This window comes from Eupeodes corollae, chromosome 1, assembly GCF_945859685.1.
Source record: "Eupeodes corollae chromosome 1, idEupCoro1.1, whole genome shotgun sequence".
NCBI classification, from domain to species: Eukaryota; Metazoa; Arthropoda; class Insecta; order Diptera; family Syrphidae; genus Eupeodes; species Eupeodes corollae.
Window position 1 is genome coordinate 130,717,496 of NC_079147.1, and position 24,694 is coordinate 130,742,189.

The window sequence follows — 24,694 nt, forward strand, 5'->3', positions numbered from 1 at the left end:
ATTCGACGTATCTACTACGTTGTGATTTGTGAATGGTCAGGCGGCTTCAGTTTTTGTGTGAGCTGGAGTTTATATGGATGTAGGTGTATTTCCAAATACAAAATACGCCATAATGTGCCGTACAGTCGTAATTCTAGAGAACGACGAGGAAACGACTTATTCAGGTCTTTGGCAACAATTTCACTTACTTACGGAAACAAATGTCTGACTATTTAGAATCAATGGTTGAGGGATGAATTTAGAAATAAAGGCTGAGAAAGATATTCTTACGAAAGCTAGGAAATTGGGAGAAGGAAAAAAACCGAGAAAAAGTTAGAGAAATAAAAATTAAACTAGACATACACGACCAAGCCAATTGGCTCTGAGTCACAGCAACTTTGAATGCCTCGTTTATTTTTGTGGATGAGCGGAGCCAAACCGGGCCATTTCAGTTTCCCCACACACAGTCGATTTGAGATCGACTCGGGTCCATTTGGCTGGCTGTGTAGTGTATCGGTAGCTTAAGGAGCGAGAAGTGAGTAGAAAAAAAGTTAATTAGGAAGGATATCGAGAAGGTAGAGGCAGGAAAACAAGGTTAGAGGAAAAAAGGCATAACTAGAAAAAGTAACTCGTCTTTTAATTTGTTTTGAATAATTTTATTCCCATCAATTTTGTTCAGTTAAGTTAATTTAAACTCGTTTTAATACTCATTGGGGAAAAAAAACTTTTACTCTATTTCAAAATATCCCCAAAGTTCTTTCTTTGTTGAAAATTGGACTTGTAATTTTGCCTTTTTTGCATAGTTAAAATTTAATTCGTGAAAAATGCTTCCAAAAGGCTAGCCACCAGTTGAACAGCACTGGTGCTAGTTTTTATTAACAAGCTACAGACACAGTTACCTCTTTTTTATTTTATTTTCGAGGCGTAAGTTTTATGTTGTTTTTTCAAGTTTTCGTGTTCTGTAAGAAAAAGTTGTCAATTGAATTTTTCTAAAAACTAACTTAAAGTTAGAAAAAAAATTCATACGATAAAATAAGTTTGAGTTCAATATTTGTTCTTGTTCCCAAAATGTTTAATCGAAAATCAATTTTTACCAATTTTAGTAGCATTTTTTGAAAGTTTTAATTTCTTATATAAACAAATACAGATTGGATTTCTCTAAGACCATTATTTGTCGACTAATTAGAAAAGTACAACAGAATGAATTAATTTTGAAACGCTTTCAGGATTTTCACCCGGGAAACCGTTCACCCATAATATTTGTGTTCCCCCGAATTTTAAATTTCGTAAAATGTATGTGTTCAGAAATAACTCTCAATAAATGTTCCCATCTATGTGATGGAAACAGAGAATGAAATCTGAACCTACGATTTTTGTTGAACATCATACCTGCTGAGACAAAAATTAATAAGTTTATATTAATAATAAATATTTTTGTCGACGATCTAAACTTTGTTTTCGTTATTTTTGTACTCTTTGCCTCAAAAAATAAGTTGTTGATGTTTACACTCCTGCAGTTATAATCAAAAACACTCTAATAAAGATATAAATCAAAAATACTCTATATAGAGTGTTTTTGATATAAATCAAAAACGCCCTATATGAACTATGAAGATATAAATCCTTCGTGCGTATCACCCTACAAAACCCATTTGTATACATTGTTGTATTTGTAATGTGGACGAATTCAACGAGAAAAATTGACGTGTTTTCACGCATACATAGAATCAACTACTATGCGAAAAAATTGGCGTGTTTTCACGCATACATAGAATCAACTACTATGCGTGAAAACACGTCAATTTTTCTAGTTGAATTCGTATAGAGTGTTTTTGCTACTAACTTTTTAGGGGAAATTTCATAAAATTAGAGGAGAAATCACACGCATACTTAAATAAATCTATGAGTCCGATTTCCGGAAATCGGACCCATGAACTTATTTATAAAATTCCCCTAAAAACTCAGTAGTTGATTCTATAGGGCAAATGAGAGCGAACAACGAATGAACGAATGGACGAACAAATGTGATTTTACTTATTTCAAAAATTAAATTTCAAACAAAAACACATTTAAATTATGTATATGAAACCAATTGTCACTTATGTAAGGATAATAAAATTTGCATTTTGTTTTCTAAAACAAGACAATTTTGCAAAAAAAAAAAATTGTATTAACGAATTGCACTCTGGTTGCTACGAACTGTCAAACTCTATTCTCGTTCCACATACCATCCACCTTGCAACGAATAAATTGTTCACGCTCAACTTAACCTTAAAATTTGTCCACTCTTGTTTTGTTTGTTGAAAAGGGTAATTATAAAATGACAATTCGTTGCTGTCTGCTAATAGAAATAAAGTTTATGTGAAAAAAAGTCAAAATGTGCGAACATCCACAGTTCGCAGTTCGTACCTCATATGCAAGATGCCTTAAGTTGCAAAACTCTTTTAGAAAGTGTTAAAATGCGTCTGGCAAGGGAAAGCTGAAAGTAAAACTTCTTGGACACACTTCAGACATCAGTGGACCATCTACTATTGATTATATATTAATTTAAGTGGTTATCACTTCGACCCAAAAAGTTGATTTTCGTGCATTTTAGTAGCCGTCTGGCAAGGGGAAAGCTGAAAGCAAAACGTCTTGGACACACTTTTTTGACATCAGGGCACTATCCCCTTTTGTTTAAATATCTATTTAAGTGGTTACCACTTCGACCCCAAAATCGAAAGATTACCATATTCGAAAGCCCACCCCCGCCCCGGCTGAAAAAAAACCTGCCAGACGGTTGAATTTGGCATAATGTTGCGTATAGCTGCACATACATGTATATATATTTTGCTTATATCGTTTTGTTAAGAATTTGTGTTGGAATATGTCTTCAAACGTACATATATAAACTCACGTTTTGTAATTCATTCGTCGTTCGTTGGTCGCGCTTTATTGACAAATGCAAATATATAAAATAAGGAGCATTTTTGATTTTATAATTTGAAATAATCTTTATTGTTTTTAAATTCAATAAAATCAAATGGTGATGGTTAGTGCGTTGGACTGTCATGCAAGAGGTCTTGGGTTCAATCCCTGCTTGTGCTTGTAGGTCCCTTTCATTCCTTACAACAGTACTCGCACAGGAATGGTTGCCAGTTGTAAGTCACTAGGCCCTGGTTCACAACGGACTGTTGCTCCACTCCATTTGATTTTGATTTGAATATCAAATATAAGAATGATTTCAGTGATTTATATTAACCATTAGTTTCGTTTTCAATTCTTGGGTCTTTGCAGAACAGCTGATTGTAAAACGTCAAAATCAGTGTTCACTTACTTTCGAGCCGAAATTTGTACACTACGTCGGAGATGAAATTGTAAAGCATCTTGCACATGAGCTACGAACTGCGAACTGTGGATTTTCGCATATTTTGCCTTTTCTTTCTTTATTTCTATTACAGCGACGAATTGTCAATTAATAATTACCCTTTTCAACAAACAAAACAAGATTGGTATAATTTTGAGGTTAAGTTGAGCGTGAACAATTTATTCGTTGCAGTGTGGATAGTATGTGGAACGCGAATAGAGTTTGACAGTTCGTAGCAACCACAATGCAACTCGTTACTACCAAATTGTTTTTAAAAAATTGTCGTTTTAGAGAACAAAATGCAAATTTTATTATCCTTACATAAGTGACAATTGGTTTCTTATAATTTAAATGTGTTTTTGTTTGAAATTGGCATTTTGAAATGTGTAAAATGACGTTTGTTCGTCCATTCGTTGTTCGCTCTCATGTGCAAGGCCCTTAACTCATTTCGTAGTTGGAAATAGCCAATCACTTCACTACGTACATTGGCTCAATGTCAGGTATGTCCTTGTTCCATTCTTAAACATTTAAAGCCAAATTTTCTTCAAATTCAGTTTTATTTAGCATTTGATCATTTTTTTCGCAATTACTAACCATTTTTCAATTTTAAATTTAAAATTCTCGGAAACTCCTTAGTGTGTTTTTTTATTTTGCTTCTCATTCCCCCCTTTTTAAAGATAAAAGATGACTTTTATAGGGATACTTTATTTTTCTAATAATCTTTGTCTAATTATTTATGAAGATCAATTGCAATTTTTCTCCGAGGTCTTAAGACTAATCAACCCACATTCGAATTACTGAGCACATCGCTTTAAATCTTAAACTTTCATATGCAAAGATGTCTGCACATCTTAGAGAAATGAAACTTTATGTTGCCTTTTCTTCTATTTTTTGTATTCATTTCCCGATTATGGTATTAGAAACAGCTTTTAAAAATGGCCATACAGTATATTTAAGGCCCTATCCTGAAAAGCGAAACCAAATTTCGACTGACATTTTCACGTCAAAAGCTACATTTTTAGATGTTGCTCTGTTTGAACGTGCCGTCACCATAATGATCAAATGTTCGCTTTAAGTTGTATATTTTGATTCACTTTTGTTAATAACGGTCTTAAACAAGATTGACCACGAAATTTACTTTAAAAAATTGGCATTTACTTTCCAAACTTAACTTGCTAATTTAATGCGACCATTTTAAATTGAGCAATTAGCATAAATAAATAGCATCACTTTTGTATGTTTTGTTATCTTTATTTTTAAATTTCGAGCAATATATTAATTAAAAAGCGATTTATATTTTAAAAACGCATCTATTTTGTGTGAAGTGTATTTTTTGTCAATAGAGGCGAAAATTCAGCTGACTCTGAAATAAATAAATAATATCTTTAGAAACAAATCATGTATATTTTTAAAAATAATATTATTTATATGGTGTTTTAGTGTTGTTTTTTTTTTCTTGGAAAAAATATATAAACAACATTTAATGGTATAATTAATTAGAATACACTTACACAATTGTCATCCGTTAGATTTGAGGATCACTCAGGTTAATCAAGCTAGGAAGTTTTACCAATCTCTTCGTTTTATAAATTTTGATTTTCATTGAATTTCGATCTTATAGTGTTGTCAAATGAATAAAACACACTCCACATATATTTTTAAGTATTTTGGTAGTTACTTTAGAAGGGTCAACCATATCAAAATTGGCTAAAAATGTTTTCGAGCGGCCTGGAATTTTTTTAGTTAAGGGAACACAAATAAGGATATCCAAATAAAAGAAGAATGTGAGATTTTGATTTTTTTTTAAAGCACATATTTAAACTCATTTTGAATTTGAATATTTAATTTTTGAAAGAAACATTTGCTTCGATTCTACAAAATAGAAAAGTTCTATAATCGCCATAAAATATATATACATTACAACAATCATCTACTAAAAAAAAGTATGTAAATGCAAAAACCCAACCAAGTGAAAATAATTACTGGCTATTCTGGACAAACGACCGTACAAATAAATTTATTTATTATTTAGTTTTACTAAAGAAATATTCATTCGACTTTTGTCTTAAAAATGAAAAGGAAATTTCTTAATTAACATAATATGCAATAAGAGAAAGATAAGGAAAAAAGTGAATTTAAGAGAGGAATAAAAGAAAAAGTAATTTGAAAAATAAGGAATAACATAGCATACACATTTACGACAAGCAATAATAATAAAACATTTTTTCTAAAATTAAAAATAAATATTAAGACATAGGCTATAACAAAAAAGATGGATGCAACACTTTATAAATACAATAATAAAGATAACAAATAAAAGTGGTTAAAAACGATGATCTCAAACATTGTTTTAACTCATATAGCATTTTGAGAGATTAACAGTCCTATTTACCATTGAACTCGTTTTTTTGAAAGAATCCTTAGGATATTTTCAATAACATCAGTGCTGCTAGCGTTTCCACCCAAATCTGTAAATACATAGCCATACAAAACATTATATACATGAATAATAACTAAACAAAGTTTTTTAATGGAACAACTGTCATTAGACAAACAAGTTTATAAATCAAGAATCAGAGACCAGTAAATACATTTGACTTATATTCAACTGATTTCGAACTGAATCATATAGCATGAACTTGTCTTGGAATACCTGGGGTGAAGATACGATCAGTAACAATTGTTTGATGTACAGCTTCACTTATAACTTTAGCGTGTTGTTTATGACCCAAGTGATTGAGCATGTCAATACTTGCGTTGATCATCGCAACGGGATTGGCAATATTTTTTCCAGCTATAGCTGTTCCGGTGTTACGAGTTCCAGGTTCGAATACAGCATACTTGAAGAGAAATAAGATTTAGAAATACATATATTTAAAATGTAGAAAAGAGCTTTTAACTTAATTAGGTAAATAAAGTTAAATCAACGATAAAGCCTTTCTTTTTATTCCCAGTTTTAAATAAAACCTCGTACATTTGAGTTTCATTTGGAACATAGGTTTTCAATTTTTATGATAGATAGTGCATTATGGATTTTTTTTACATCAAAGATTGATTCGAAACTATACGTCTTTCCCAATTTAAATTCATAACTCATTAGTGTATGCATTAACTCATTATAATATTGGCACAAGGCAGTGGTCTGTGGCCTGATCAGGGAATAGAAAAAGAAAATAAGCTTTAGTATTACTGCTTTGATCTTTAAACTGACGAGAATTTCCGTTTGGTATTTATTTGCGAATTAATTGGGGAACCGACAAAGTAGTTTGTTAGTTTTTGTTATTGGCTTTACTCTCTTAAAATGTTTAACTGAAGAAATAAAGAATAGAGCCCTTAAACTAATGAAATTAGCAATGTTCTTTATGATATAAAATAAACAAATATTCGAGCATGGAACTAATTGTAGATATTTATATATATATATAGATAACTTCTTCTATTATGTTTAAAGAGTAGGCATACATGCATATGTATGTATAAATATTGAGAAAAATGAAAACAATACTTACGTGATCCCCATAATTCCGTCCTGACAGTAATCCTGCACCTCCAATTAGTCCACAAATAACATTTGATACAATGGTTCCGTACAAATTAGTCATATTCATAACATCGAACTGAAAATTAAATTTAACGTATTTCATTTATACATAATACATCATAACTACCTGGTGAGGGTGAGAAACAAGTTGCATGCAGGTGTTGTCAATAATCATATTGTTGTGCTGCAATTCAGGATACTCTCGCGCAACTTTATTTGCGACCTCTAAGAAAAGACCATCTGAAAGCTTCATAATGTTGGCCTTATGAATTGTTGTAACTTTTTTTCGGTTGTTATTTCTGGCAAATTCAAAAGCATAACGGGCAACTCTCTCGGCGTTCTCTAATGTCACTACCTTCATACTTTCTACAACTCCTTTCACAGACTCATGTTCCAACATGGCATATTCACCATCGGTATTTTGACGAATGAGCACAATATCAACGTCCTTGTGTCTTGCAGGAATTCCAGTTAATGATTTACAGTGAACAACATTCACATACAAATCCAATTCGTTACGAATGGCAACGTTACGGGAAGTTTCATGCACGTCCTCTGACTTAGTTTCAATATTTCCCTTCAATGCAACACCGTTACGCTTAATTGAAGTAATGGCATACTCCAAATCATCATTTCCCTCTGTAGTAGGATCGATTTCTATTACTTCAAAATCGATTGGCGCTCCAGAGAAATGAAAGATCTCGCGAACATAAGACATAAGTTCGGGGCCAATTCCACCACCTGGAAGCATAGTAACAGCATGACGACCCCCGTATTGAGCGCTAGGAATGTCAGTTCCCTATCAAGTTTTGAAAAATTTAATCAATTTACTTATAATTTATAACGTAACAAACCGTTTGTTTTTTCTGCAGGGCACTTTTTGTGTGAGTTACTTCCTGGGTCTTTTCTTTCGTGACCAAAAGTGGATAACTCTAAATAAAGTTAAAGCACAAAGATTTGATTTCGTGGAAAGAAAATTTATTATGTAATGGTAACATCATTGTAGTGTTAAAATTATATTACCCGAGCCATTAATGGGGTTTGAATTAAACGTCTCAAACGAAGAGCCATTTTAACAGTCGGCTGATTTAACAATTAAAAACTGATTTTTCGCAACTAAACTACACAATTTGTTTTTAAAAAGGCAGTATTTAATTGGCTAATGGCGACTAATCTGTTTTTAGTTTAGTATTTAATTTAGTTATTGGGTACACATAGTGTTTTTGGTTAGGATCAAAACCAAAGATATTCCATATAAAGATCCCAAACCTAGCATTATGAATTGCCAACAAGCTTAAACGTCAAATGACACACACACATGGAATAGTGGCATGAATTGATGCAGTATTAGGTTTTTTTCTTGTTTTTATTTCTCACCTCTGAACTACCAGAGCTTCAATTTTCTGTTTTTTTTTTTAACTTATCATGTTCAGATAGTGCTCTATGAGCTCAGAATAAAATAACTGACAGACCGAGTTGATTGCTGAACACAAGCATTTGACAGGTAAAATTGAAGAATAAAAATTATAAATTGAAATGTCAAATGGTGACAGTTTGAGTATTCAGGAGTGTTTAAAAAATAATTCTGATTGTTCAGAACTCGCTTTGTTCAGAGAATGTTCAGAGGATGCACGGTAGCAGTTCAAAGCTTTATTCTGAGTTAAAAAATAAAAACACCTGTTGAAGTTAAATAAGGATAGCCTAATATTTGGACTTTGCATGAGACTAGTTATATTTGTACGGCTTAATAACTCGTATTATCTAAGGTGTTTTAACGACTTTAAAACATCTTTATTATTGAAAAGCTTTTTTATAAAGAAAATACATGAGTTATAGCAACGAAATAAGCTTAAACTGGTTCATGGTAGTATTAAGCTGAAATAAATCCGTTTTAGGGTACAAGTTTCATTTTGACATTTCTTAATCGAAAGTAGAAGAAAATTTTTCACAATTCTGAGAAAATATGGATGGTAATATTGATTTTGTTAATGATTTGAATACTATAAAATAAAATAAAAGTAGAAAGCAAATCAAATCAAACAATAGGGTATGAAGATTTTCGGTTGAAATATAAATTAATCCTTTGACTTTGTATTTGGCTTATATTTCTTTACAACTGGCCTATTTTATTGAAACTACAAGAATTAAAAGTACAAATAAATTATTTTAAATTATGTATGTAAATGTACTGAAAAACATGTACGTACTCAATTAAAAGTCCAGACTTCCATCCTTGCCTTCGTTTTATAAGTATCCACTTTTTGACGGAGAAGTGTTTATGAATGTTAAAAAATCTTCCTGCTTTGTTTTGCTTACATTTGACCTTATCAAGAGCTAAAAAACGGGTTTGTTGATATTATATAAAAAAGAATTTTTTTGACTTGATATAAAGACGATGTAAGAGCTCCGACTCGTTTAAACTATTCCGAGGTTAAAACAAGTATTAGTGAAATATAATAAATTAATGCTGTTAGAATCTAAGAGTACATTCAAACATAAAAAATAACAGTTATTACTTATATCAAAAAAAAACTCTATAAAGAGATATAAATCCTTCGTACGTATCACCCTTCAAAACCCATTTGTTTACACTGTTATATATATTTTTGTACAAATTGTGGCTATGAATTTGAGGAATCGCTTTATTTGTTGACACTTTTCCTAGCTATTCATAGCCAAGCCAATTCAATTAAATACAACTTGAATAAATTGAAGCATTTGATAACAGTAGCACAGGCACGTCATGTGTCACCATCTATGAAATACAAACCACTTCTTTCAGCCATCGACCGACAAGCGAAGGATTGCTGTTGCATTCCATGAAACCAAAAGATGTTGCTTTAGTTGCAGCTGCAAGAGTCGTTTTTTTTTGGTCAGCTTGCATCATATTTCTTGGCAGCTGATGAATGTGCAAGGGACGTTTTAAATCCAAAAAACCCTAGAATTTAAAATATCCGATTTATATAAGTAAATGAATGAACTTACCAGATTTGCCTGCACACTCTGCCGTTGCTGTTGCAGCTGTTAAGTCATTACAAAACTGGGTGGTCGACTATATATACTTTACTTCAACAGGCTTCAAATAAATATTTCGAAATATATACTTTACTTCATCAGGCTTCGAATAGCTATTTAGAAGTAAAGGCCAAAGTCTGTAGTTAAAAACATTGACATCTGGGAATCAGCGAACTTGTTTTGAGCAAACCTACCAAATTTCTTGGAAAAAATTCCTTTCTGCATCATAGTTTGTAATCGGCAGCACAAAATGAAAACACTAACCAGACGCTTAAAAAGTCAATTATTATTCTAATGGACATCTTCTTGACAAAAGTATTATTAAACTATTATTGGAACAATTCATAGCTTAAAGCTTCAACTCCGAGTAGAATATGTCAAATTGTTTTCTTCTTTCTGGTTTCTGGTCTATCGTTTTTTTAATTAAAGGCATTGTAGCTCCACCAGTCGTGTTTCTTGGTAAGTATATTTCTCTATGCTTAGAATAATGACTTAGAAACTTGGTCTTTATACCTATTTTAATAATTTTTTATAAATGAGCTATTAACATTTTATACAAGTTACAACTTTTCAGATAGAAGCTAATAGCTTCTACAAATAAAACAAAGTTTCCGCTGTTTCATTATATCAAAGTAAAGCTAGTCATCGATTGTAATAATTTGCTTAAGTTGCTTATAAACGTTTTAAGAAAACTTAAGCTATTCTTAGAAAAAGGTAGTTTGCTTAAGAAAAAATAATGGTTTTCACTCTTCTGAAAATCATTGTTTTAAATAGATATCACATCAATGCAACTCAATAAGTGGTGTTGAGATTGATTTCTGTTTTGTCGTTTATAAGTTAAGATTAATATGATTTTTTTAGGCAATCAGTTCTTTGTCTCATGATTTAAAATAAAGTAGAGTTACAGAGTAATTGTTTTAATCTCGATAACCAAGTCAAAAGTTCAAATTCACCAATAGAAAATCCCATTATCTGAGGCTAAAGTTTCTTGTGAAGTTTTAATTTTAAAAAAACATTACAAAGGATACAAAACCAGAACTTGTGGAAGTTTATAATCACAGGTGTTCCACAAGCTTTAATTTTTAACATATTTAGAAAGAATCTGACTTGCATGAAAAAGCCATATATTGTTACTATACAATTTATTTCCAATCCCAGAATTTGACATTATAGAAGCTGAATTGTCAGTTGATTTTGAATGCATTTTTAACAGCATTTTATTTATTAGAATTATGTTTACCTAGCTTTAGTTGTTTGTTCCCGCTAACCAAACAATTGTATGCTAATAGCTGTATATCCAAAAAATATTCTTTTGCTTTTTTATAGATTTGTTTAAAAATCATTTTATAAACATAAATAGTTATTTGATAACATATTTATTATATATTTCTTTAGAAAAATTCAAACTAAAAAATACAAAAAAAAAAACAAATTAAGCAATTCAAATAGTTGCTGAATTTCCTGGTTATCTATGGAAAGCAGCTAAGTTGCACTCTGTTACCAGCAACTTAAAAATGGCGACAACTATGTAACATCGTGAGGACCGAGCCTAAATTGCTCAGTGAGCGAGACAATAAAATATTGATTTGTCAAATCCAAATCCGAACTGTCAGACCCTCGCTCTTTCTCTATTTCCGGTCAGCCATAAAACCTGTAAGTAGTGCAAAGAAAAAACTAAAATTTAATTTAAAATCATCCAATGTTACTTTAATATTATTTTAGCCAATTTAATATTTAAACTGTTTTAAAACCATTCAAATTATAGTCCTTAATATTATTATATCTATTTATTGTATGTAATTTCTCCAATCTATACATTTTTATATTCAGTATATCGAAGACTAGTTTAACCGATAAACAAGAAAAACATTCATTAAATAATTGTTTTCCTATATTTTTCAGCGTCAAGATGAGGAAAATTATGAAGCAGGGTAAAATCGTTATCGTCCTAAGCGGAAGATACGCTGGACGCAAAGCCATCATTGTTAAAACACACGATGATGGAAATGCCGAGAAACAATTCGGACACGCTCTTGTCGCTGGCATTGACAGGTACCCAAGGAAGGTGACAAAAAAGATGGGTAAATCTAAGTTGAAGCAAAAGTCCAAGATTAAGCCTTTCCTGAAAGTGTTGAACTACAATCATTTGATGCCTACTCGTTATGTTGTACATGACATCAGTTTCGATAAATTGTCAACAAAGGAAGCGGCCAAAGACTTGAAAGACCCTGTTAAGAGGAAAACTCATCGTTTCCAGACACGCGTCAAGTTCGAATCCACATACAAGGAGGGCAAGAACAAATGGTTTTTCCAGAAGTTAAGGTTCTAAACCAAATAAAAGTATGAAATTTTGTATAAAAAGTATTCATATAATTTATGTTTTGTTTTTTTCTTTGAATGTTTGAAGTGACGGAATCTTACAACGGGTTCGAAATAATCGGTTTATAATAAGCTTTTTCTTCTCTATTCATGTGTTGCGAATTAGTTATTTTTTTTATAAAAATATGCCCGTTTTGTTTACATGACACCATTCAACCACGAAAATTGTGTTCTCTAAAACAGTCCATGTCTTAGAGCCGACTGGAGGACGTATGTTTATAGAGACTAGTGCCATTTTTAAAACCAGAGTCTGGCGGGTATCTCAACATATGAGATGTAGGCATTTTTAATAACTGGAGGATAGGTTTAACCGAAAGTTCGACATGTCAAGATATCACAAAAACCTCCAGATTATAGAAATGGACGTCTCAAGCATTCCTACCATCAGACGTACCCCAAATAAATGGAAAACGCTGATTGAAATGTATAATTTACATTTTAATATTTCACATTTAAATAATGATACAAAATTTAACAAGTAAATTAGAATGGACAATGAGATTCGTCCCATTGGTGCAACACATTATGACATTATGTTAAATTCAACTTCATCTTGTTTACAATTTTAAGGAAAGGAACAATTCTATTGAATTTTGAAATCCAAACTTTCAACCGAATTATTTCAGCATAAAAATATATTCTTCCTTAAGAAAGATTTGTGAAAAATGCATGGAAGCAATAACTTACAATGATAATATAGATAAATAGGATGTCTTGGATAAGTTAGTTTTTAGACACCTTATTCAACGACTTGATACCTAAATTGAGATAGCTAGCAAAAAATGTAAACAGTTTTCAGTTCACAAAAAGCAGACAAATATTAAAAATATACAAATTTTAAATTTAATTTCAGGCTCCTGCAAATTTAACCAAATGTTAATTCAACGGTTCTGTCGGATGTCTACGTAGCTATTATACTTTTCGATTCCTTTTTTTTTAAACATCTCAGATGTTTTGAACAAATTGTTGTTTTACCCGTAAAAACTTAGAAAAAGATATTCTGAACGATGTCTCTAAGATTGAACGCAGCTAATGATATATGAAGGTGCATAAGTTATAAAAGGGTGTCCAGCGAAATATTTTCAACTTTAAAATTCATTCAAAACAAAATTACATCGTTTTCATTTCATTGAAATGAGAATAACAATGTGGATTTTATTATTTAAAATACGATGGACGTTTTTATCAATATGCTCTTGCAGTCGGAACCTTACATTTGCGATGTAAATTAATGGTTTGAATTTCATGGCAAATATTTTTCTGAAGAACCTGGGGTGGAATCGGGTAAGGTGATTTGTGATAGGTGACAGTCACAATCAACAAATTCGGTCTGTGTAAGGTGATAGTCACCGGTGACAATCACGATTTGGTGACTTTTTTTGGTGACAGCTCTTTAGTTGTCACTTTCATTTGAAATTGATTTTTATTTTTAGTTGCTCAAATTTTAAGACAGTATAAATTTGTTTGTGCCTTTGATTTTACCTTCTGAAAATGCTAAAAATGAAAATATTAATCATAATAGAAATGTCCGGCTCTTGAGGATTAACCTCCACAATAAAATAAACATTCTTGATCTTTCAAGCCCAAAGTAAGAACGCATATGTGCTACATATTTGATCACATATAAATACCTATTTATTATACCTAACTTGTTTTTTATTTATAAATAATATTCTGTATTAAACAGATTCTTAAAAAACTTTCGATTGAATAAGGAAACATTTTTACATATCCTACTTCTTCTTCTGGATTTGTCAGCTGGTATGCGGTCAACACACATTCTCCCTATCCTTCTATTAGCCGTGACTTTAAATTTTCTTGGAGGTGGTGACCAAAGGCAAGTTGGCGCTGACTGGTCAGCTCCAATTAGCCAAAGTACTGTATGTGAGGTTATTTTTTGACTTTAAAACAAATGGAGAGAAAATTGTGCCCACTAACAATCAAATTTAATCAATCGGCTTCAGAAGCAACAAAAATATTCTTCTACGAAAAATATCAAATTCCTGGAGGTAGGTTTTTGTTTCATTGATGGGAGTCATATTATAATTCTTAGCCCTTCGGAAAATGAGCATATGTATTTCAATAGAAAAGGAAGACATTTTTGATTCATTAATTATTTTTGTTGCCTTATCGAATGTTTATTACAATCTAGATCTGCAACGAGAACAGAAAAATTCTGGCAATAAATGCAAAATATGGCGGGAGTGCTCACGACAGCTTTGTATGGCGACAGAGTGCTCAACAAAAAAAGTTAAATGCTGACAATTGTGCAGGCAGAACATCAACATGATAGCTTCAGATCGGATTTTGAATACAACCACTGAAATTGTAACAAACGTCAGTGAATTTCTTTTAAAGTGATACCAAATTCTAAACAAAATTTGGTGATCACCTTACACAGACGCAAAAATTAGTTAGATCACTTTTTATCATCACAAAGGTGACAATCAAAAATCACCTTAGCCGATTCCACCCCTGAATTCCCAGGGTATCCTTATTAAAATAAATCTCAAGGTATGATGTCTAGAGACAGATTCAGGCAGCAATAGAATTTCCCCATACTTGCTGATCAATTTATTCGGGAAGACGTCCATCGGCATAATTTAACCCTGAATACGGCTAAAATAGCGGCGACAAACTAATCAATTCTACGACAATACACCGGAGTAGTGACTGTCTCACCTTGTCTAGTATTTTTTTGGGGTTCTCTAGGTCTGGGGCTATGCATGGCGCAGATATTTTAAATACATTAAACACATAATTAATGTGCACCTATTTTACAAAACCTACAAATTACACTTATTTTAGTCGAAAACCATAAAAACTTCATCTGATGTTTGTGTGTCCGGATTTCCTATAGATTAGATTAATATTGAATCCTAAAGATCCATTAGGTATCTTACATTGATTTTAAGACCATATGAATCACGAAAGTATGTTGGTTTATTTATCCGAAGATGTTCACTAAATCATAGCGTAAACATCAGCAAAACAGACACATGGTAAGTGAATTTTAATATCGATGGTGTTAAGGGCAAACGTCAACAAACTAAGGATGCAACTTTTGTAGTTTCTGATCTGAATGAATTGGACTTTTTGTTTCCAATACATAAAATAAATAAATTAGGTGGCTCAACAGTCCGTTGAAAACTAGGACCTAGTGACTTACAACTCTCACCCATTGCTGTGCATGCGTTTTGTTGTCAGGAATGGAGGGGACCTACAGTTTTAAGCCGAATCCGAACAGCTAATTTGAGAAAGCACTTTTCATGACAACAATTAATCTTGGAGAATTTGTCAATTCTTCGCAGAGGCAGTACCCGTGGAAAAAAAACGGTGGCACAAGCAGGGATTAAACCCAAGACCTCTGGCACGAGATTCCAACATCATGCCACAGGTACTACTGTTTGAAATACAACAACTGCTGAAATATTAAAAATGTAGAAGGTGATTATTACATTTTCTATAACTATGTAGCTTTGAAATTACAAAAAAAAAAAAAATAAAATGCAATACAAAATCAAAACAATATTCAAGTTTGTTACAGGACACATAGCAATCAACGTTTTTATTTATAATGCATTAGTCGAAATAGACGCTAAATGTTTTCACAATGGGCAGGTTCAGAGTACATAAGGAACTTGAAAGTAGGGCAAGTAACTTATTGGCCAATTAAGGCAACTTTATTGGAAAGTAAGTCAAGAAAAATCTCTCCAACTATCAAGTCAAGACTACTTATGTCAAAATAACAGTTGGCCATGTTTTTTTTGTTTAACTGAAAGCTGAACTTTAATACTAATTTGATTTATTTATTTTCTGCACAATTCTATTTATTTTTTTTGTAAAATGCTTCCTTGTCAAATTATAAAAGAAATAAGTAATATTTCTTTACAATACAAATCGTGATAGACTTTTAGGTTGCCTGAAGAGTGTTTTGTAGACGAAAATCTTTTTGGATGTATGAACTGAAGGTAGAGGGTAGTTAAGTAAAGTTTTGAGTGAAAAGCTTATGACATTTGAAAAACTAACTAGTTGCCTTGGTCAAAATGTACGTTCAAAGAATGCAAAGAAAGTCATTGGACATATTCAGGCAACATAAGGGACTTCATTTGCAGTCAACTTCGTTCTTTGAATACACATTTTGATCAAAGGACTAAATTTTCAGTCAGGTTTCCATAAAAATTGCTTCAATTGGAAAATAATTGTATGGCAATTGGCCAATCAGATATCAGAAACTTGCCTTACTTTCAAGTTCCTCATACCGCCTAAACCTGCACATTTATGTTGTCTGAACCTGCCCAATGTTATGGACTTGAAGAACGTAAACATTGAATGGGTTAGATGCAAAATAAATATTGAAATGTTTTAAGGGTTTTGGGGTTGCAAGCATTGGTCGCATTCACAAAGCTAGTGGCTACGTAGTCAAGGGATTCTGATTGACTAAACCTAACTACAAAAGTAGTTGATATTTCCCCTCCGACGTACCTAGTGTAAAAATTTCGGGTACAAAGTTAGTGCACACTGGTTTTGACGTTTCACAATCAGCTGGTTGGTAAGGACACAAGAATTCAAAATGAAATGAATTTTTCGATATTTAAAAACAAATATAAATAAATCATATTATATATTCTATTTGGTTTTATTGAATTTAAAAAGAAAAAAAACTTAAAGTTCTGAAAACACAAATTTTCTTATTTTATATACATACATATTTGTATTTGTCATTAATATGACAGTTCCGGATTGACTAGACTAGCTTTGTAGTGTAAAGTAGTATTCATATGAGCGCGACCAACGAACGACGAATGAATTACAAAATGTGAGTTTATACGTATGAAGACATATTTCCACACAAATTCTTAACAAAACGATAGGAATATAGTTTCTATTTGATTTATGATACATACTTTTACTTTTCAATATAATATATTAATAAATTTAAGAAAACAAATTTATTCGTCGCTAAAAAAATTATAGTTGATACGAACTTTCAAACTTTATTCGCGTTCCACATAATCCACACTTGCAACGAATAAAATAATCGCGCGTACTTAACCTAAAAAATCATTCTTATTTTGGTTTCGGACTTTCGGTGGTGAATGGTGTTCGGCTGTGGCTTCATTCGCGACGAATTAATTTGCATTCACAAAGCTAGTTGAATTTTGACTACGTAGCCAGTAGCATTGTGAATGCGTCCATTCATCCTTGCATTGTATAGGGAGTTGCCAGGTATGTGCAAAATGTGGGGAAGGGGGTCACATATTCAAAGATTATAAAAATGGAAGTGAAAAATTTATAAATTGTAAGAAAGCCAAGGAAAGCCATTCCTGACAACATTACTCGCACACAGGAATGTTTGAGAGTTGTAAGTCACTAGGCCTTGGTTCTCAACGGACTGTCGCGCCACCCAATTTATTTATTTATTTATAAGAAAGCCAAGGAAAGAATGAACCTTGAGACATTGATATAAACCACCACTTTAGCGAAAATTAAAAATTAGTTATTGGCGGAATCAGAGCAATTTGATTCCAACTGGAAGTGATAGTTTTCTAAAATGACTGATTTTGTAAGTGCCACTGAGCAATTTGAATTCAATTGGAAGTAATACTTTTCAAAAATGACTGATTTTTTAAGTGCCACTGAAAATGTGAACTGACATAAAGCTAAAAATTATGTAATACTATGTGGGGGTCGTGTTGGCGGATTTTCGGCAACGTAGAAATTTCAGTTGACCCGTTAACAAGCGGAGTTAATTGATTTATCTAAGAAAAGACTATAATATACCTTCCTTAGAAGGTATTCCAGAAAAGGGAAGCCAAAAAGAATTTCGTAAAGTGAATTCGCCCGCAACGATGATTTCATTATGAGGATAATGGGCAACAGTTAGTTTTTTAAAAGGTGTTGGACAGAGCATCGTTAAAAGTTGAATTTCTGTCCAGAATTGACTTCGATAAAGAAAACATGTAAGAATAATGTGCTTGTTTACCGTTAATTTTAACCATATGAAATTAAAATTTGGTGTTAGAGAAGTTGGTAGGATACAGCTTATTTGTTTTGTGATTGTTTTCGTCAAGACGGGTACCGGTCGGTTATCTTGGTAAGTATATTTCTCTTGGTCATAGTCATAATCCGACCAACCACTTTAATTGCATTTTTGAAATCTAAATTATTTATAGCGCATTCTTAACAAGACGCAAATATAAAAAAATTAAAAACATGTTTCTATTTGTTCGATTTTAGCTGACCAAGGTTGTTTTGAGACGAAAGTAAATGGTTGTTTTCCGAATGGTTTGACTTACATAAATGATATTGAAATCGTTATTTAAGGGTGCTACTAAGTGCTTTATTATTTTATAAATTTGATGATAAAAATACTTAAACAAAAAAAGTTTTCTTACTTACTTACAAAACAAGTTTTCCTTGGGATTTTGAAGAACAACCTGAAGGTAATCTTTTTTAAACTTCCTTTGTTCTAGGATTTTTTCAATAGATATATATATATGTGGAGATTCGGTTCTAACCCCAATATAAAGTTATTGGCAGTAGCGAATGAGAGAGGGTGGGGAGTTTTCCTACTAAGGTATCTCTCCTTTCATCCAGGCGGCGAAGCAGGAATTCCCGTGATGGGATCAACGGTGGCATCTACAACCTTAGGTTGAACTACTAAGTGAATATCACTGGGCTACTACGACATATTTTCATGAGATAAGAAAGGAAGACATAAAAAAAACGGCACTGCAAAGGAGGCGGTGTAGTGGAATGCAGAGCAATCACCTATTACGAGACTGTGGAGCTGGTTTTTCAAAGCCCTAAAATGACGGCATTTACTTAAAAATCGATTCTGGAAGGAGCTTTTCCACAGTTTTCTGAATTATTTTGTGGACAACGATGGACTTTCCATCAAGATAATGCACCAATACATATCGCACGGACAAAAAAAGCCAGGATTCAGGTGCAAAATGTGCACATTACTAACAATTATTTGAATCCATTCATAACCATAAGATTAGTTATTATTTTCTTTACTTTAAAGGGTATTACAGGTAAATTTAGACCTTGTCCATATTCATGTGACACAAAAAAACGGGTACTTTCTTTGCTAAACCGTCATAAAACTTTATATTAGCTTAATCCAATTTTTGTTTGCTATATAAACTTCATAAATATTTCATAAGCTAAATCCCTATTCATGTAACACGAAGTGTACATACATAGTTCAGCCTTAAATGATTTTTCTAACATGTTTAGTGTATTTTCTTTTAATTCGAACTAGGATGAGTGCTTTACATACCTTCATAAAAAATTGAGAAAATAGTTCATAAGCATTTGTTTACAACTCGTTTTATTACAGCACTAAAGATAAAAGGATGTCTTTATGTTATCATTTTCGTATCATCAATATTAAAATTCACAATTTCAAAAAGACACTATTTCATAGAAAATACATGGACATTAACTTAGAATTATTTTACAGATGGAAAAATGTCTCATCACAACTTGAGAAAATATCCAGTGGTGATAAGTGATTAAAAGGTCAAATACTCCGTTGACATCTTCCGCACATGTTGGGAGGCTTTTTTCTTTTGCGGGAATTGTTGCTACTCCCGACGACGACTTCAATGGCGCTAACTTTGAAATGCTAGTGCTGTTGAAGGCTAATCAATTGTTCTGCCAATAGTTTAGTTTCCATTTTTATAAAGAATTTTAAAATTTATAATATTTTTTTAAATAAAATATATCAGCCAAGTATTTAATCGGAGATCGCCGTTCGAAATTAAGAGCCGTTAAAATATATTTTGAATCAAATATGGTTTCAGTTTTTTCGTAAAAATAAGGTTTAGTTACTTTCTTTATTATTATTAATCAATAAAAACCGTGTAACGAATTACAAACCAATTACAACTCAATTGCCTTAATTGTAATTACCACCTTATATTCCTTCAAGTACTTATGAATACAATTCTTATTTTCAATTACTTGTTATGGAAATTTATTATTTAAATACTTGTAATTGCAAAATAAAAGTTGAAATAAAAATTCATCATTATTTCCCATCTATGATTTATAATACCCAAGAATAAACTCGGTAATCAAAGGCTTATGGTTATTTAAGTAAATAATCAATAACTTGATTTATTAATAACAATCAATTGTTTTCACAGTAATTTACCGATCAATCTCTCCAAATACAACGTCAAGAGTTCCGATTATAGCCACAATATCGGCCAACATGTGCCTTTTACCAATCTTATCCAAAGCAGCTAAATGAGCGAATCCGGGAGCTTTTATCTTGCAACGATAAGGACGACTTGACCCATCAGCAACCAAATATACTCCAAATTCACCTTTTGGCGCTTCTATGGCGGTATATGTGGCTCCAGGTGGCACTTGATATCCCTGAGTGAACAACTTAAAATGATGAATAAGGGCTTCCATTGAAGTTTTCATCTCAGCTCGGGAGGGAGGTGTGACTTTAGCGTCATCCGTCTTGATTTCACCAGCTGGCATTTGGTTCAAACACTGATTGATGATACGTAAAGATTGTCGCATTTCTTCAACTCGGCACAGGTATCGATCATAACAATCGCCTTTGCTGCCAATGGGTACATCAAATTCAACAAGATCATAGGCATCGTAAGGTTGTTGTTTACGCAAATCCCATTTAATACCAGATCCACGAAGCATAACGCCACTGAACCCGTAGTTCAAAGCATCTTCAGCACTTACAACACCAATGTCTTCAGTACGCTGCACCCAGATACGGTTAGTAGTTAGTACATCTTCAACTTCATCTAAACGTTCTCCAAACTTGGAGGCGAACTCGTATATATCATCCATAAGTCCAATTGGCATATCAAGGGACACACCTCCTGGGCGAATATAAGCTGCATGCATACGAGCGCCTGAAACGCGTTCGTAAAATTCCATCATCTTCTCACGTTCTTCGAATAGCCAAAAGAAAGGAGTTAATGCTCCAATGTCAAGAGCATGAGTACCCACAGCCATAATATGATTAAGAATACGTGTAATCTCAGCAAACAGAGTCCTAATGTATTTTGCCCGCAAAGGAACTTCGATGTTTAGAAGTTTTTCTACTGCTAGTGAGTAACATTGCTCATTGCACATCATTGACACATAGTCCAATCTATCAAAGTACGGCAAGGCCTGAGTGTAAGTTTTGTATTCGATTAATTTTTCAGTTCCTCGGTGCAATAAACCGATATGTGGATCAGCTCGTACAACGGATTCACCATCGAGTTCTAATACCAAACGTAACACACCATGAGCGGCTGGATGTTGGGGTCCAAAATTTAGTGTTAAGTTACGAACAGTTTTCTCCACTGGCGACATTTGACTGTTCCAGGGAGGTAGCTTCAGCGCGGCAGTGGCTTCGTTCGGGTACATTACGGGGCCACTGAACTGCTTGAAAAATTCAGGATCAGGATACCATGTTGCAGCATTTCGGTATTGGTAACATGCATTGGCAGCAGCAGTACTCTTACTTATTTGCTTTAAGACAGCACACATAGCCGCCCTCCTCCCAATGCCATTGATAGCAGACAAAACCATCATTATTTTTATTCAAGTAACCACACGTTATGTAAGTTACTTTTAATAACCGATAAATTTGTTCTATAATTGAAACATTTTAATATATATAATAGTTTAAATTGATGGTTTCAGCACTTACTCTAAATATTTATCGTTAATCATACAAATTATTACCCTTTAATGTGAAATTTAATAAACTTTTTTTCACGGTTTAACTGCTATACTTGCTTTGCTGCTCACCAAATCACACTATTATGAAGATACCAATCGTCGTATGTCATTTTGTTCAAAACACAAGGTAACCAAACATCTGATTCATTAGCTAGTTCTATGTGTTAGAATTTGTTGAAAAATTAATTTTATGGACACATTTACTGATGTTTAGTCATAAGTCAAAATCATAGCCAACATAATATACCTATCCAGTTAAAGACCCCACTGGTACAGTCAGACAAAACAATGAAATTGCATTTGAGGTGAACACTCTCGAATATTCTATTTCGTGAATACATGTAAGCGGTAGAGAAAAAGCAAAATGTTAGATTGGACTCAAGAACAAATTATGAAATTCAAAACTGACAATTCCACAATTTTAACTTTACAAGACAAAATATTCTATGTGGGATTTTAAAAATAAGATTTCGCAAATAATATTGTTTTATCTCAATATTTAAAAGAATTTGATGTTTTTTCAGAATAACAGAGAACCTATACTCTATAGAACTTTAACCGGTAACCGTGTTGCCCGAAACTACTCAAATTCAATTTGAGGTGAAATCCCTTAAATTCGCTTTCGGCGAATACTTGTAAGTGGTGGAAAGAAGCACAATGGTGGATTGGGTTTAAAAAAACAACTTATGGACATTTTGTGACTTGAATAAGTGACAATTCCACAATTATAATTTTTTCAAAACAAAGTATTCTATTTGGGATAAGTTTTTGTTAATTATTTTGTTTGTTGTCTGGTATTACACAGCGCATGTTTTTCCTTGCATCAATGTAATGCGAAAGAGAAGGGTATAAACAGAAAATGAAATAGAAATAAATCTGTCTTGGCATGCACGTACAAACTATTCCCTGCATGTTTTTGACGTTTGTCTTTCATTTTCGTCGAATTTGTTTCCATTTGCTTTACTTCGTGCTGTAGTAGAGCTTATACCTCAATATGGGAAATAAAAGTGAATTCAAGTTAACTATGGAACCAATAAACCCTTAACTCGCTGTTTAAAACAAGCTAACTCTTTATGTAATGTCATTGATTTTAATTTATATATAAGTAGAGATTGTTTTAAAAGAAGGTTGTTACTAACTGCTTGAACAGAATGAGATGCAGCTGTAGCTAAGAAAATCGCTGTGGTATAAGCTGTCAATAAAAACGCTCACTAATGTAGCAAAGGTCGCCCACAATGGTGTAGCGCAGGAAATTTATTCGGGCATGTTCAACGCATATGAAATTTATATTTGAACTGAATTTGTATGGTACTATAAAAAAGTTACAAAACCAGAAAAAATTCTCAAATGCATTGAACGCTCCCAAAAAAAGAGTGAAAAGTCAAAGAATGAAATGGGTTTCCCCCATCTGTCATCTCAAATGTAGCTTGTAGCGTCGCCAAAAGTTAAAGTTGAGTCAACTTGCGCTGCAGCTACTGCTACAGCTACAGCTACAGCTTCTCATTGTGTCGAAGTATACTATTTTCGTATCTTTTAACTTTGACAGTGCTACAGGCAACAGCTACAGCTACACCATTCTGTTCAAGCAGTAAGTCTCAATCTCGGTGGTTAGTATTTATGTATGCACTTATTTTGTTATATTTTTACCTATATTGTTAAATATTTTTGAATTATTATGAATAAGTAATAAATAAATAAATAAATAGATAGGTATACCTACGCTTGCCAACTGAAAAAAGTTTGTATCTAAATTTGAAAATAAAATGACCACTTGTAGGTAAAAATGACCAACATATAATTAAAGTCCAAAAAATTTGTAAACACAGTTTAATGAATCCATCACATTTTTTTAAAATATTTTCCATATTATGCAGATGACAATTATTTTTCAATTACATACAAGTATATTTACGAAATCCCTAACAAACATAATTAAATTAAATTAATCCAAATAAAGATAACGAAATATAAACAAAAGTAAAAATAGCCTTTTTAGATGGGATCAAAGTTTATAAGCTTAAAAAAATGCAAAAACATAATTTTAAAAAATCTATTGCTCTTCAGAAACTAAGACTATTTTGTTATTTTAAAGTTCTTTGCCCAGCACGTTATTAAAATTAGTTTTATTCCTTATATTTTTAATCAAACTTAATTCGGAAAAATTAAAAAAAAAACTGACTTCCCCTAAAATTCGCATAATGTCAATTTTATCGTTGATTGTGTTTTTTTTTGAAAACCTAGGCATCATCCACTCCATTACTTCATCTTTGAAATCACCCTGAACCAATTTAGAAAAAAATATCAATTAAAGATGATATTGAAATTTTTAATCCGACAAAAAACTTTTTGGAGTTATTTTGGATACATTTCTTAAATCATTATTAATAAGGTCAAATTTAAATAACAAGTAGCAGTCATTTTAAAAATTCTAAAAAAGTAGTAAGGTTCGATTTTGAGAATTTTTATGGCTTCTGTAGCAGGTAGATAATTCTTTTGTTCCCAAGTGTAATTCAGATCGAGTGTTTAATTTTTAATAATCGTTTAACCGTTGTTTTTGTTTAGCCAAGTGAGTATGTTAAAAGAACGTTTTCGTTGCTCAAATTGTAGAACATCTTTTTTCGTTTCCAAAAAATATGACAAAGTCAAAAAATAATTACCAAATTTGGTCACAGATGACAAATGTGGCAATTCTAGCGTTAGGTACACCAAGC

At 32.3% G+C, this 24,694-nt stretch overlaps 4 protein-coding genes across 7 annotated transcripts in view; 1 reads left to right on the forward strand and 3 right to left on the reverse strand.

Annotated features, from left to right (window-relative positions):
• LOC129943290 (pyridoxine/pyridoxamine 5'-phosphate oxidase-like) overlaps window positions 1-24,694 on the reverse strand; it is a 133,061-nt gene that overhangs the window by 72,279 nt on the left and 36,088 nt on the right. The window lies entirely within an intron of this gene.
• LOC129943289 (isocitrate dehydrogenase [NAD] subunit gamma, mitochondrial-like) lies at window positions 4,556-8,098 on the reverse strand. Of its 2 annotated transcripts, XM_056052610.1 has the most exons (8): window positions 7,890-8,098; window positions 7,721-7,798; window positions 6,994-7,665; window positions 6,835-6,942; window positions 5,979-6,165; window positions 5,718-5,793; window positions 4,837-5,053; window positions 4,556-4,688 (listed from the first exon to the last, which is right to left on the reverse strand). In XM_056052610.1, exons 1-7 carry the CDS (start codon window positions 7,935-7,937, stop codon window positions 5,023-5,025), a joined length of 1,200 nt encoding a protein of 399 aa, XP_055908585.1. In that variant the 5' UTR covers window positions 7,938-8,098; the 3' UTR covers window positions 4,556-4,688; window positions 4,837-5,022. The 2 variants fall into 2 exon arrangements, with proteins under 2 accessions (XP_055908585.1, XP_055908586.1); XM_056052611.1 differs by lacking the exon at window positions 4,837-5,053 and having other exon boundaries at window positions 7,890-8,097.
• Window positions 11,385-12,258, forward strand: LOC129943291 (60S ribosomal protein L27). 2 transcript variants are annotated; one of them, XM_056052614.1, is made up of 2 exons: window positions 11,385-11,534; window positions 11,784-12,258. In XM_056052614.1, the coding sequence occupies exon 2, from the start codon at window positions 11,791-11,793 to the stop codon at window positions 12,208-12,210; it is 420 nt and encodes a 139-aa protein (XP_055908589.1). In that variant the 5' UTR covers window positions 11,385-11,534; window positions 11,784-11,790; the 3' UTR covers window positions 12,211-12,258. The 2 variants fall into 2 exon arrangements, with proteins under 2 accessions (XP_055908589.1, XP_055908590.1); XM_056052615.1 differs by lacking the exon at window positions 11,385-11,534 and adding an exon at window positions 11,544-11,673.
• LOC129943287 (NADH-ubiquinone oxidoreductase 49 kDa subunit-like) lies at window positions 20,305-22,132 on the reverse strand. Of its 2 annotated transcripts, none has more exons than XM_056052608.1 (2): window positions 21,987-22,132; window positions 20,305-21,893 (listed from the first exon to the last, which is right to left on the reverse strand). In XM_056052608.1, exon 2 carries the CDS (start codon window positions 21,831-21,833, stop codon window positions 20,427-20,429), a length of 1,407 nt encoding a protein of 468 aa, XP_055908583.1. In that variant the 5' UTR covers window positions 21,834-21,893; window positions 21,987-22,132; the 3' UTR covers window positions 20,305-20,426. The 2 variants fall into 2 exon arrangements, with proteins under 2 accessions (XP_055908583.1, XP_055908581.1); XM_056052606.1 differs by having other exon boundaries at window positions 21,952-22,105.

What these genes read in the sequence shown, in the direction of transcription:
- LOC129943291 (XM_056052614.1), top strand. Translation starts at nt 11,791, where the DNA reads ATGAGGAAAATTATGAAGCAGGGTAAAATCGTTATCGTCCTAAGCGGA.
- LOC129943287 (XM_056052608.1), bottom strand. Translation starts at nt 21,833, where the DNA reads ATGATGGTTTTGTCTGCTATCAATGGCATTGGGAGGAGGGCGGCTATG.
- LOC129943289 (XM_056052610.1), bottom strand. Translation starts at nt 7,937, where the DNA reads ATGGCTCTTCGTTTGAGACGTTTAATTCAAACCCCATTAATGGCTCGG. An exon ending in AAACCCCATTAATGGCTCGG is followed by an intron (nt 7,799 to 7,889) that starts GTAATATAATTT and finishes AACTTTATTTAG; the next exon opens with AGTTATCCACTTTTGGTCAC. An exon ending in TCAAAAAAACGAGTTCAATG is followed by an intron (nt 5,054 to 5,717) that starts GTAAATAGGACT and finishes AAAAAATTCCAG; the next exon opens with GCCGCTCGAAAACATTTTTA.